The sequence below is a fragment of the Rhinoraja longicauda genome, chromosome 10 (genome assembly GCF_053455715.1).
Source record: "Rhinoraja longicauda isolate Sanriku21f chromosome 10, sRhiLon1.1, whole genome shotgun sequence".
Classification (NCBI taxonomy): domain Eukaryota; kingdom Metazoa; phylum Chordata; class Chondrichthyes; order Rajiformes; family Arhynchobatidae; genus Rhinoraja; species Rhinoraja longicauda.
In genome coordinates, this window is record NC_135962.1 from 43204844 (window position 1) to 43219286 (window position 14443).

General features: G+C 41.9%; 1 protein-coding gene across 2 annotated transcripts in view; it reads left to right on the plus strand.

Moving 5' to 3' along the window:
- LOC144597417 (synaptotagmin-16-like) overlaps positions 1–14443 on the plus strand; it is a 126003-nt gene that overhangs the window by 88027 nt on the left and 23533 nt on the right. For both annotated transcript variants that reach the window (XM_078406770.1, XM_078406769.1), the window contains 2 exons: positions 8854–9057; positions 9523–9779. In XM_078406770.1, coding sequence (XP_078262896.1) covers positions 8854–9057; positions 9523–9779 — 461 coding nt within the window. The remainder of the gene's footprint in view (positions 1–8853; positions 9058–9522; positions 9780–14443) is intronic.

Sequence of the window (14443 nt, forward strand, 5' to 3'; positions counted from 1 at the left end):
GAACGATATCAGCCTCAATGTCAGCCATTCAATCAGTCATGTATGAATGTCCGAGTAGACTTGATGGGCCAAATGGCCCAATTCTGCTCCTATCACTAATGAACTTAAGAACTTACATCATTGAGACTTGACAATAAATTAGGACGCAGTATTAAAACTCAGCTAATATCTGTATGGGGCTTTAAGCAGTCATATATTTGGTATGACAAAGCTTCTTTGCCTTTTCCTCCGATCAGTTATAACTATTAATCAGGAGCAACTGATTGATTACATTCTACAATGTATTTTGTAGGTCCGATTTTCTTGTGTACTCATTGAATGACGGAGTTACCATGCCACCGAGTGGTAATTATAGAAGGGTAATGTGTACACAACGTCTGGCGATTACTGAAATTGCAGCCACCCAAAGAGCAGTGTTTTATTGCGTACATCTGGTCACTTGCATTACAGGGTGCAGACCTATTTGAAATGGGCTAAATTAGATTCAAGTCCACATGCCAGCGATTACAATCTTGTTATTTTGGCGAGAACGCAGTAAGACATTGCCAGTAGAAGGCAGAATATATGGGATTCATCTGTTAATTGGTGCTAGTTTTAAATCACTGCATGTGGTGCAAAGCAACTTTTTGTGCCATTTTTATACCAATATATTTTGGAAATAACCAGCCATCAGTACGACTGAAAGCTAATGTTGTTTTATATATCTTAAATTGATAGAAAATGGGGATGTGGGATTATTGATTAGGTTCCAGAAAATAGTTACTTTTGTCTCATTAAAATAGTCTTTGGTGATTTATAGTTTTGTGAGCCCTTCTGGATTTAAAATTCACAGCAAGAGCTTGTGAACTCACCTAAAAGGTTTTTAAAAATCTAAACCAGATGCTTATTCTCTCTTATTTATGGGTTGTTGAATATCCAGTCACATTTTGGAAATGGGACAGAGATGAGATAAGGACTGAAGTTTTGATGGTTGTGATATAATATGAATGGAAATGTATAATTGCAATGAAAGTAGTAAATCATAGTGGGAAATAGTTGCAGTCTGATCGCAAAATCTTAACTCAGAGGAAAAATCTGTCAAGGTGACACCTACACATAGTGAGGAGCAAATTTGCAGCAATTCATTAACTTGCATTCACTTTGTATCTGAGGATTTCATTTTTTTTTACTGGATTAAAGTCTATTTTACTGTCTGCCACTTGCAGATTACCACAGATTGCGTAACTTTCTAAGACCCCTGTAAAGAAAGTAACAAACCCTCCAACACAGTTCTAAAGACTACTGGTATTGAAAACATTTTTGCACTTTCCAAAGCGAAGACTCAAGATACCTTTGGTGCAGTCACCATGAATCAGCCTACTTTCCAATCACATGGTGCACCCAAAGATACAAAAGATATTTAAAAATGTTCCACAAAACTGGCAATTGGTCACAATAATGTTTTGGGCAAATTTGGGGAAGACCATTGGGTAAGACATTGTCTGAAAGGAAAGTACAAATAATCTTAATAAAGCCCTCGACAAGGTCCCACATGGAGACTGGTTCAAAAGGTTTGGGCCCATAGAATCCAGGGCAAGTTCACAAAACTGGATCCAAAACTGGCTTGACATTGTGAGATAGAGGATGGTGGCAGAGGATTACTTTTGCGATTGAATGCTTATAACTTGTGCTATCCTACAAGGATTGAAAAATGGCAGATAGAGTTAAATCGAGACAAATGTAACGTGGCACATTTTGGGAGGCTACTGAGGCTAGTAACTAGCAGTGAAGGTGTGAGGGAGTACTGAGAAACATGCACAAGTTTATAAATGCTTGTAGGTGGCAACACAGGTAGACAACCTGATCAGGAAGGCATATGAGAAACTGGACTTCATTGGTCAGGGCTTTGAACAAATAACTAAGAAGGTTATGCCCCACGTTTCTACCCTCAGTTGAAGTATTGGTCACCGTGATGTAAAGAGGATGTGGTAGTGCTGGACAGGGTGTAGAGGAGATTGACAAGGATGGTGCCTGGGATGGAACTGTTCAGTTCAAAGATACAGCATAGAAACAGGACCTTTAGCCCACCAACTCAACGGCATCCATTGTGCACTCCAGTTCAACGTTATCACACTTTCTTGTCCACTCCATACACATTTTATTTACAGAGGCCACTTATCCTACAGACCCACATGTCTGCAATGTGGGAGGAAACCAGAGCACCCGGAGGAAACCCATGTGGTCACAGGGAGAACAAGCAAACTCCACACACGTAGCTCCTGAGGTCAGGTTCAAACCCAGGTCCGGCACTGTGAGGCAGCAACTCTATCACTGTGCTGCCCAGTTATGAGCAGAGGTTAGATCTGACCTCCTAGGAGGTTAAGAAGGGACATGATTGAAGTGCGTAAAATTATGAGGGGCATACAGGGTAGACTGCTAGAGACATTTCCCCCTATCAGAGGTAGACAAAACTAGAGGACATTCAGATTCAGAGGGGATATGAGGGCAACCTTCTTCAGCCAGAGTGTGGTAAATTTTGGAGTGCACTGCAAAACAGTGTGTTTGAGGCAGGGTTACTGACAACATTTAAAATGGGTCCAGGTAAGTACTTGAATCGTTGCGGTATACAGGGATTATGGACAAAGTGCTGAACAATGGAGTTGCTATGGAAAGCTTGAACTGGTTAGCATAGACAAGTTGGGCTATTCATGGAAAAACAAAATGCTGACTTTGGCAGCAGCAATAGAACACAGAAATCACATTGCTGATTGATACCCAAATAAAAACACCCTGCAAACATCAAGTGGCAGAAAAGAAGATCGCTTAATGATCTGTAGGCCAGTGGTTCGGTATCCCAGAGAGTAACCAGCTCTACTGTTACTCTTTAAGATGTAATGCTGAATACACAAGAATGTGGAAGGCAAAGCATGTGTAGGGTTGTGTCCTTGCCTTCTCATCAAAGCAAAATGGACATTATTGCTCGTTTCTTGAAGAAGAGAATGGAACTATCCCAGTGTCCTGGCCAATTTTCCCCCTTAACTGATGCTATCAGATTAACTGATACTGCAAATTGGCTATTGGTGAGATTGCAGTGTTTGCCTAGCCAACGTCAGTGACTACAGTTCAAGTCAGTGTCATCCATTGACTGTGATACGCACAATCTTTTCACTGAAAATAAATAGTGACGATAAGAAGGATCAAAAGCATAGAACCTAAAACAGTATTGCACAGGATCGAGCCCTTCGGCCCACAATGTTTGTGCCAAACATGATTTAGTTAAACTGATATTATTATACCGAACTGTGCATGATCCATATCCCTCTATTCCCTGCACTTCCATGTGCCCATCCAAAAGCCTCTTAAAAGTCACTATCATATTTGCCTCGACTACCACCCTCGACAACGCATTCCAGGCCCCCATTACTCTCTGTGTAAAAAAACTTGCCTCGCATATCTCCATTAAACTTTCCCCCTCACACCTTATAGCTGTGCCCTCTAGTGTTGGATTTTTCCACCCTGGGAAAAAGGTTTTGACTGTCTACCCTATATGTGTCTCTCATAATTTTATATACTTCTATCAAGTCTCTCCCGAACCTCCGACATTCCAGAGAAAACAATCCAAGTCTACCCAAACTATTCCTGCAGCCGAAACCCTCTAATCCAGGCACCATTCTGGTCAGCAGCCTCTCCAACCCCTGCATAGGTAGCCTCCACATCTTTCCTGTAACAGGGTGACCGGAACTGCACACAATACTCCAAATGCGACCAACCCAAAGTCCTATAGAGTTGCATCATGAAAACGTGAACTACTTAAACACTTTGTAGGACAGAATAGTGTCGACAGGGACTCAATAGTTTCTGTCAATACTCATAGAATCATTTTGCTACTTAACCCTGATTAAGCTTATCCATCTGAAGCATGGGTCAGGTTGGTTAACTCCTTTCTGTGCTTCTGAGTGGGTGTTTACAACATGGTGTAAACTCAGCATGTAATGCCCAGAATTACCAGCTGTCCTGCAGTGAACTTGCACCTAAATTTGATGTTATTCCACGAGTATGAGGCAGGTTAAAAAAAATAAAAAATCATCATACAGTATTATAACATTGTTAAATTGAAAGTTGCAAAGGAAATGTGAAGGAATTTGAAAATAAAACCAGTGAAAGCAAAGGCTGCAAACAATTTAACTTACAAAAATAGAAAAGAAAAGATAAAACCAATGTGATTGGGGTAAATGAAGGGAATATTAAATTGAAAATATTCCTTGTGATCAGATGTTTCCTCCCACATTCCAAAAACGTACAGGTTTGTAGGTTAATTGGTTTTGGTAAAGATTGTAAATTGCCCTAGTGTGTAGGATCGTGTTAGTATACAAACACGTATACTAGCGTGGTCATTGCGCACTTGGTGGGCCAAAGGGCCTGTTTCTGTGCTCTATCTTTAAACTAAAGATGGAAACTGCCTGGAAACGTGGGGCGATAAACATGGCTTGAAGACGAGTTAGCTATCTTGAATGGGAGTGGGCTTCCGGCTTTGAGCAGGAATGAACAAGGTTACGGGTGGAAAAGTTAAATACGCCATCTGGCCCCAATGATCCCACCTCTCGGTAAACGATGGAAGTTGGCAGTCAGCTGATATTTTCCAGCACTTGGACACAAAGCAGCTGTCTCAGGACTGTAACATAGCAAGCATAACTCTTGTGTTCACATCATGGGCTGGCGATCTTCAATCTGCGAGACCCGCATTGAATGCAAGGGAATGATTTGAGAGTATGGTGATAGTCTGGAGGATATGGATTAATGGGAGGCTATGAGCAGGGTGTTTCCAGTACAACGTCATTTTTGGCAGCTCTTAAATTCATTATTTTGAGGCATGACATTTGATCCAGTTCTTCAGGTTGAAATAGCATGTGTTGTTTATTTAGATTTAAAGGAAGAGATTGGCACAGTCCAACGTTTGGGAATTATTGGCCAGTTTCCAGGCCGTGTGATGATGAGGTTACGGGAATAACTAGCAGGAAACCCTAAGGAATCATGTGGCTTGGGAGCCGGCTGTTTGAATGTCATCACAGGGATAGCTACTGAGATTGCTGCGATTTAATTTTGACTTTAATGAGGAAACAAACCCGAAACTCATTTTGCATAATAATAATAATAATAATAATGCATTACATTTATATAGCGCTTTTCAAACACTCAAAGACGCTTTACAGGGATTACTAGAACATAGAGAAGAAAATAAATAGATAAATAAGTAAACGAACAGAAAATGGAGACAGAAGGTGAGGTGACGGTCAGTGGTTGAAGGCAGTGCTGAACAGGTGAGACTTCAGTGATGTTTTGAATGTGGTGAGTGAGGAGGAGTCTCTGACGGTTTGGGGTAGTGAGTTCCAGAGGGTGGGAGCAGCGATGGAGAAAGCCCTGTCCCCCCAGGATCTGAATTTGGTCCGGATGGGGGGGGGGACAGGAGGTTGGCAGCAGCAGAGCGGAGGGTGGAGGTGGGAGTGTATCTGTGGAGAAGGTCAGTCAGGTAGGATGGGGCCAGGTTATGGAGGGCTTTGTAGGTCATGAGGAGGATTTTGTACTGGATTCTCTGGGGGATGGGGAGCCAGTGGAGCTTGTAAAGGACGGGGGTAATAATAAACAATAATAAACAATAATTTATTAGCTATTAATCAACCATAGAGTAAAAGTGAAGGCACTTGAGATTTTCAGAGGATATCCAAATGCAAGCGATATCAATGGGGAAGCACCTGCTTACTTCAAAGGACCGCTGGCCCCGGTTTTGTGGGCCGATTATAGTTTAATGAAGGCAAAGTATGGGAACTAGGGAGTTGCATTACAAGCTATGAACTTAGTCAGAGCCCAGGATTGCAATTGAATATTGGTGGCTCAGTTGCTATTTCATTAGCACCATAATTCTATATGATCTAAGAAGGAAATAAAATATTAGGGTGAATATCAGATCAATGGGAATTTGCCAATCTTGGTTTTCCAATCTACCTCTTTACCAGAAGTTATATTGATGTATGAGGGCAAAAATAATTCCTGGCAAGGCAGTTGCTTGATTGATGTTATATTGATGTATGAGGGCAAAAATAATTCCTGGCAAGGCAGTTGCTTGCCAAAAGAAATGAAATGTTTCCTAACATCTGCAAGGGAAACATGGATGTTGAACTTTAGAGGTCATGCTGGCTTGAAACTGGGTAGGATTGTGAGGAAGATGCACAGAAGCTAAAAATAATTCATTGCCACAGACGGCTATGGAGGCCAAGTCAATGGGTATTTTTAAGGCAGATATTGACAGTCTTGATTAGTAACGGTGTCAGGGGTTATGATGAGAAGGGAGGAGAATGGGGTTGAGAGGGAAAGATAGATCAGCCATGGTTCATTGGTGGAATAGACTTGATGGGCCGAATGGCCTAATTCTGCCCCTGGAGCTTATGAGAATGGGGTAAATGCATGGTATATGCAGTACAAAGTTGATAAATGTGAAGAAATCCAATTCAGTTAGGAAAAACAAAAAGGCAGTGAAGGTGGTGGTAGATTGGGAAGCAGTAATAAACGGAGTTTGGATGCCCTTGTACTGCAGTCATGATAGATCAAACAGTGAAGAAGACAAATAATACATTGACCTTCACGAGAGGTTTGGGGTGTAGGATGTCATGATACAATTGTACAGGGCCATGGTGAGACCACCTGGAGTTGTGGAACCCTTACCAAAGAAAAGATGTACGCTATTGAGAAATGCAACAAAGACTCACCAGATTGATTTCTGTGATGCCAGGACTGCCACTAGAGGAGAGAATGGGTTCGCTCGGCTGTGCTCATGGGATTTAGAAGAGTGAGAGGAGATGTCATTGGGCCGTAACCAATTCTAACAATTTAATTATGGTAAAGTATGGGAACTAGGAGGACAGACTGAATGCAGGGAGGATGTTTCCTTTGGCCAAGAAACCCAGAACCCATGGTCTCAGTCAAAGGAGACAGAGTAAGATATTGAACACTGGGTTGGGGAGAGGTTTCTTTGCTCTCTTTACTAGGTAACGTTTCTTTACTAGGTAATGTACCTACGGATTCTCTACCACGAAACCTGCTGAGGCCAAGTCACTGCATATATTTAAGGAGCTAAATTCCTGGGCATAACAGGCATCACAAAGTATTGGGGGGATGGAGGTGCAGGAAGGTGGGGGGAGAGAGTGGAAATGTGGTATTGAACATGAGGATGACCATTCTGTATGACAGAACAGGTTTAAAGAATGGCCAACTCCTGCTCCTATTTTTCTCTGTTCCTTGTTCTACTGCTGGGAGGAAGGCAGGGTGTTAAATGAATAGACAGGATGAGCATTGATCTTCTCTCCTCTTCAGCACATTAAGGGGTATTTCAGTCTAGCAGTCAGAATTGTGTCTGAGCAGACGAAGGCATTGTACAGTTCTCACAGTTAGAAAGTTACAGTCAGAGAGCTGTACAACGCGGAACCAGGCCCTTCGATCCACCATGTCCATGCCAATCAATGTGGCATATTGGACTTGTCCCATTTGCCTGCAATTGGCCCACAGCCCTTTATAGTAACAGATACAATTACGACTTTTAAAAGACATTTAGAATGATAAATGAATAGATAACAGCCCTCTAAACCCCACCAATCCATATATCTATCCATGTCTGAAGAAGGGTCTCGGCCCGAAATAGAGTCTGAAGATGGATCTCAATCCGAAATGTCACCCATTCCTTCTCTCCAGAGATGCTGCCTGTCCCGCTGAGTTACTCCAGCATTTTGTGTCTACCTTCGATTTAAACCAGCATCTGCAGTTCTTTCCTACACATATATTTATCCAAATGCCTTTTAAAAGTCTTAATTATATCTGCTACTCTCACTTGCACTGGCAGTCCCTTCCAGACACAGATTATCTTCTGAGTGGAAAAAGTTGCCTCTGAGGTTCCTCGTAAATCCCCCTTCTCACCTTAAGTCTACGCCCTTTAGTTTTAGAATCCGTTATCCTGGGAAAATGACTGGCACTGTAGCGCAATGGTAGAGTTGCTGCCTTAGAGTGCCAGAGACTTGGGTTCGATCCTGACCACGGTGCTGTCTGTAATGAGTTTGTACATTCTCCCTGTGATCACATGGATTTCCTCCAAAAGCTCTGGTTTCCTCCCACACTCCAAAGAAGTACATGTTTGTAGGTTAATTGGCTTTGGTAAGTTTTAAGATTGTCCTTATTGTGTGTAGGTTAGTGTATGGGGTGATTGCAGGTCGGTGCGGACTCGGTGGGCCGAAGGACCTGTTTCCACGCTGCGTCTGTAAAGTTTATCCATGCTCCTCATGATCTTGTTCACCTCAAAAGATCATTTCTCGGCTTCCTACGCTCCAAAGATAGAACTCCCAGCCTATTCAACCTCTCCCTATATCTCAAGCCCGTAGGTCCAGCTAATATCCTGGTAAATCTTTTCAGCACCTTTTCTAACTTCATGACATTAGTTAGTTAAAAATAAATCAAAATATTGTATCTACATGGGAAATGAAAAGATGTACATTTTAAATAATGTTGAGGGTACAAAAATGAAATTACAGATTATTGCAGTTAGTGAGTTCTCAAAGCCAAACCTAAAGGATATAATGCTTTGTATTTTGATAGACAAATTGTTTAGTTTACATTAATACTTGCTGTGAAATGAGGACTCTTGTGTAAAAGTATCACAAGAAGCATCAAATGTTGTGAGATTGCAGAGTGGCCTCTCTTAGTTCAGTTTAGTTTATTTGACGTGTACTGAGGTACAGTGAAAAGCTTTTGTACTCTGTGCCTGTCAACTATCAACAGGAAAAAGTCCTTCTATTGCAAAGATGTCCAAGGGCTGTATTCTCTTTCTCTCTCCAGTGAACAGTTATGGGAATGATCAGGAGCTGACAACATCCACAGACAGCGATGAAGAAGTGATCAAGCAGTTTGAATTCTCTGTGTCGAGGTCGCAGAGTTTCCGATCGACAGTGTCAGAGAAGGCGGGGTTAGAGCGTAGGCAGAAATTTAATCGGTTGCCTTCGAATCCTGAAGAGTTCAGCCCCGAGGCCTCTGAGGTTCAAGGTAACATGCACGGCTTGTAATATCATCATAAGGCCACACTATTTTCTCGATACTTTGCTGGTTTCTTTTGCAGCTTGCAAAATTGAATGTGTTTTCTTGTTTTTTTTAAGTTATTCCAGTGCTTTTCAGTAATGGCTGTATTTAACTTTACAAAGGGACAAAAATCCAGACTGTATTAAATATAACCAGTAATATTAAACATCAAGAATAATAGTCCCATTTATGTAAGGTAATACATTTTGCTGTCTAAATGTATTGAGTCTTGATAAAATGCCTTATTGAATAATTGGAACTTCATACAAATGTTAAAGCAAGGTCTTTATTAACTTTCATTCTCCATGTTTCTTGTAAGCTGTAAGTGATTGAAGGACGTTATATTCTTATGTATGTTTGTGTTCACATTGCTGTCTACAGACCTCTCCCCTCTCCATGCTTTAAAAATATTGTCCACGTTTACTTGTTTAGACACAGATAAACAGAATCAGTTTAGCCTCCAAGCAAATTGTTCTTACGAAGAAGATGCGTTATCTATGAGCTCAGCCGCTGGATTTGAGGATGGGGCCGAACATCAAAAGGCCCCTGATGAAGCAGCTGGACTTCCAGTCAATAACGACAGGACACAGCAAACAGAGGAGGGAAATCCGGATCAAGAGTCCAACTTTGATAACCAGGCCTATGAAGGAAATGACCAGACTGATAGTTCCCCAGCCTGGACTTCAGAGGTAATACCTCAACATTGTATTCTTTTTGGGGAATAATCATATCTCGTATCTCATACGTGGGTGGCACGGTGGTGGAGCAGCAGAGTTGCTGTCTTACAGCGCCAGAGACCCGGGTTTGATCCAGACTACAGGTGCTGCCTTTGCAGAATTTGTATGTTCTCCCTGTGACCGCATGGGTTTTCTCCGTCTGTTCCAGTTTCCTCACACATTCCAAAGACGTGCAGGTTTGTAATTTAGTTGGCTTCTGTAAATTGCCCCTAGTGTGTAGGATGCAAAACTGCGATACATAGAACTATGATCACATTGAATGGTGGTGCTGGCTCGAAGGGCCGAATGGCATACTCCTGCACCTATTGTCTATTGTCTATTGTCTAACTAGTAAACGGGTGATCATTGGCCGGCGTGGGTCGACGGGCCTGTTTCCACGCTGTATTTCTAAACTAAACTAAACTAAATTAAATTTCATTGGCATTGACTGCTTTCATTATTTGGACAAAGAAAATTAGAGGGTTGCATTAACTTAATTGGCTTCTTTTTTAACAACTTAATTTATTTCTTCTTTATTTTGTTTGTGTTTCTTCACACTGAACACAGGTAATGAGTATCTGCACTGAGGCAATGATAAATGACACGGTTGAATATTCTGGTAGTCTGTCACACTATTAACAGTTTAGTTTAGAAATACAGCATGGAAACAGGCCCTTCGGCCCACCATGTCCACACACACCCATTCGCACTAGTTCTATATTATCCCACTTTGGTATCTCCCAAATGGGTGTCGTGAAACAGTACAAAAATGTTAATCTGAAGAACACCTATCCTTTCTTTTACTGACTGGTTTAGAACCATATGCAATGCAAAACAATTGTGAAACAAAGTTAAAAAGAAAGAGAATACAAGAATTTGCTTCAGATGGTTTAAATTCTGAATATAGCATTTTTCTTTCCTTCCCTGGCAAAATTGAGCCCAGCTGATTAATTAAATCCTTATTAACAATATTTGTATGTAGTCAGTATTTTCCTAGAGCAGTCATTTTCCTATTGTCCATATGGGATACAGAAATATCCATGAAATGCTGGAAAACATTTTAATTGTGTTTTCTTGTTGTTCCACATGGAGGAATATCAACCGAGATGTTATATAAAAGTGTGAGAGGCAGAGATTGGGTAGATAGAACCTTTTTCCCCAGAGTGAAAATGTCCAACACTAGAGGGCATAGAGATATGTTGAGAGGGGGAAAGTTTAATGGAGATGTGAGTAGCAAATATTTTACACAGAGGGCGGTGATGAATGCATTGCCAGGGGTGGTGGTGGAAGCAGATATGATAATTAACTTAACTGCTTTTAGATAAGGACATGGAAGTGCAATGAATATCGGGATATGAATCATGTAAGGCAGATGAGGTCAGTTCAACTTGCCACCTTGTTCAGCATAAACATGTGGGCCGTTCCTGTGCTGTACTGTTCTATTATGTTCGATCGATTACCTGTGCACTAGTTCTAGGTTATCCCAGTTTGCATCCTACACACTAAGGGCAATTTACAGAAGGAGATTAAGCTACAGACTAGCATGCCTTTGGAATGTGGGACGAAACCGGAGCACCCAGAGAAAACCCACACTGTCACGGAGAGATTGTACAAACTCCAAACAGACAGCACCCATAGTCAGGATCGAACCTGGGTCTCTGGCGCTGTAAGGCAGCAACTCTACTGCTATGCCATTGTGCCGCTCTACTGTGTACTACTCATGCACAGTGGCTGGATTGTGCACAAAATGCACTCTGTAACTCACCTAGGCTACTCTGACAGCAGCTGCCAAACCAATAACCTCCACACCATAGGGCTGGGGCAATAGGTACAGCAGCCTGGGGGTTTCTCTCCAAATCGCAAACTACCTTGATTTGGTCTAAATCCTGGAACATGCTCTCCAACTACAATGTGGCGGTATCTTCACCAAGAGTAATGCAGTGGTTTATGAAGGTGGCTTGCCACCATATTGTTAAGGGAAGGCCATTAAACGCTGGCCTTTGCAGTAGTGCCCTGATCCCACAATGCATTTGTAAATACATAAAGACGATAAATTCACATCTAATATTCGGCAGCATCTACAGGTGGCATTGCCCTGTGGGGATGTGACTGAGAGTAGAGACGAAACGATCTTCAATTTTGTGTTTTGCTTTTCATAGTTCTGTTCTTCCACCATCTCCCTTAATATAATAGATATTGAAAATGTAACGATCAAATATTTATTTTTAGCCATAACTATCAATTGAATTATGGTTGTTTGAATTTTATGAAACCGGAGCACCCAGGGAAAACCCACACTGTCAAGGAGAGAAAGTACAAACTCCAAACAGACAGCACCCGTAGTCAGGATTGAACCTGGGTCTCTGGCGCTGTAAGGCAGCAACTCTACTGCTGTGCCATTGTGCCGCTCTACTGTGTACTATTCATGCACAGTGTCTGCATTGTGCACAAAATGCACTGTAACTCACCTAGGCTACTCTGACAGCAGCTGCCAAACCAATAACCTCCACACCATAGGGCTGGATACTACTTAAATGTACATTAAATATGTTGAGAGAATGTGTTTTACTCCTATGGCGTGCCTTTTGCCTGCAATGTAATCTCCATTAGTCGCACCATACTCTAAAGCTTAGTCTCAGCAAGGGAATAAGGATCTTTCCAATATCTCCGTGCTACTTCTTTCCTGAAACAATGAGCTCTTTATTTACAGAGGGAGGCAGTTTTGCCTGTGGCACTTGTGCTGGTTTGTGGCAAAAGCAGTCCAGTTGCCTGAATTCCAATTTGCAAGTCTGAACCCTTCTCACTCTCTAACAGAGATAGCCCTGGGATCAAGTGGGGAACCTGCTAACTTGCTGCACCACTGCAGCCAAGGGCAGGCTCCCCGTAACATATTGACCAAAGAAGGCACTAGATCACAATGGTACCGATGGGAAAGGAGACTGGGTGGCCAAATGGTGGCCACTGCAGTGCTCCAAATCTCAGCCCGGTTCAAGTGAGTGGGCATTACTTGACCACTGTTTATAACTGTATTCAAATAGCACTCTCTTTAAATTTTTTGACTTGAAGAATATTATCTTTTTCCCTGTCTCCAGCTTCAAGAAAGGGGCTGGGAATGAATCTGTGTGAGAACTGGTGAACAAAGTATTGCTTAATCTAACAGTTCTAAAATGTGTTGGAAGGGTATGTAACTCTATACACTGGATTAGCTGTTCCTATTTTCATGTGATATTTGATCACATTTTTTTCCCTTCTGTCAAGCAGCCTTCACATATTTAATGCCCTGATTCGGTAACTGGATGCCATTCTAAGGCTCTTGGTCTAATTACTTTGATAAACCTATTTATAGGGACTGATTCTTGATCCTTGTCGTAGAAGCAGTAGTTTTTTTTTTTAAACGCACAAAGGATGAATTCTTCATCTGTTAATACTGAAAAGCACCTTGATCCTGTGTCCAGAAAATGAACAATAGCAAATTGGACCCAATTGGAGAAGCATCATTCTGTGACTGAGGCATTAAGTGCACTGAACTATTGGAGGAGGCTGAAGTTAGCATTGAGCTGTGATTTAAAAGCTGCCACATTATGCTGGCTCTCCCTCCTTGCTTGGCTTTTGAGTCGAAGCCAGAGGAAAATGACGTGAAGGCTTCCTCTCATCAAATGTTGCAAAGAGGCACGAGAACGAGTTTCAGATACATAATTCTAGATTTTACCCCTCTTCAAAATGTCGTGCAAGGATTTCAAAGCTTTTCAACACATTCACACAAAGGGTGGTGGGTGTATGGAACGAGTTGCCAGAGGAGGTAGTTGAGTTCAACATTCATAAGCTGTATAAGCAGAATTAGGCCATTTGGCCCTTCAAGTCTACACCGCCATTCAAACATGGCTGATCTATCTTTCACTCTCCACCCCATTCTCCGGCCTTCGCCCCATAACCCCTGACACCAGTACTAACCAACTACCTGTCAATCTCCATCTTAAAAATATCCATTGACTTAGCTTCCACAGCCGTCTGCGGCAATGAATTCCACAGATTCACCACCCTCTGATGAAATTAATTCCTTCTCCTCTCCTTTCTAAAGGTACGTCCTTTTATTCTGAGGCTGTGATCTCTGTTCCTAGACACTCCCTCAAGAGTAGTCGGTGTGGGCAAGTTGGGCCAAAGGGCCTGTTTCAACACTGTAGGGCTCTATTTCTCTATTAGTTCATTGTCTTCTGTTTCTGCCCCCATTGTGCCAATTGGTAACACACTGGCTTCCAACCCTGAAGTTTGATCTGGGAAAACTCAGCTGATATTCCAGAGCATTTCTGCCAGTTTAGTTCACGGTTACCTTTCAGATAAGGCATGAACCCAAGGCATTTTGGTCTTCCCTAGCAGATGGACGTAAAAGAGCCTAGTGCCCTTTGTTCATAGAGGAGTAGAGAAGTTATTCCTGATGATCCGATCGTTTAATATGACTCTCTAGTTATAATCATGCAGCTGTTTCAGGGACTTACTGTGTACAAGCGAGCAGTTGTGCATGCTATATTGCAACCGGAACTTGATTTCTACAAGATATTTCATTACGTATAAAGTGCTTTAAGATGTCCTGAAATTATGATGGGCGCTTTAGAAAAACATGTTTTGTTAATTTCCTGTTA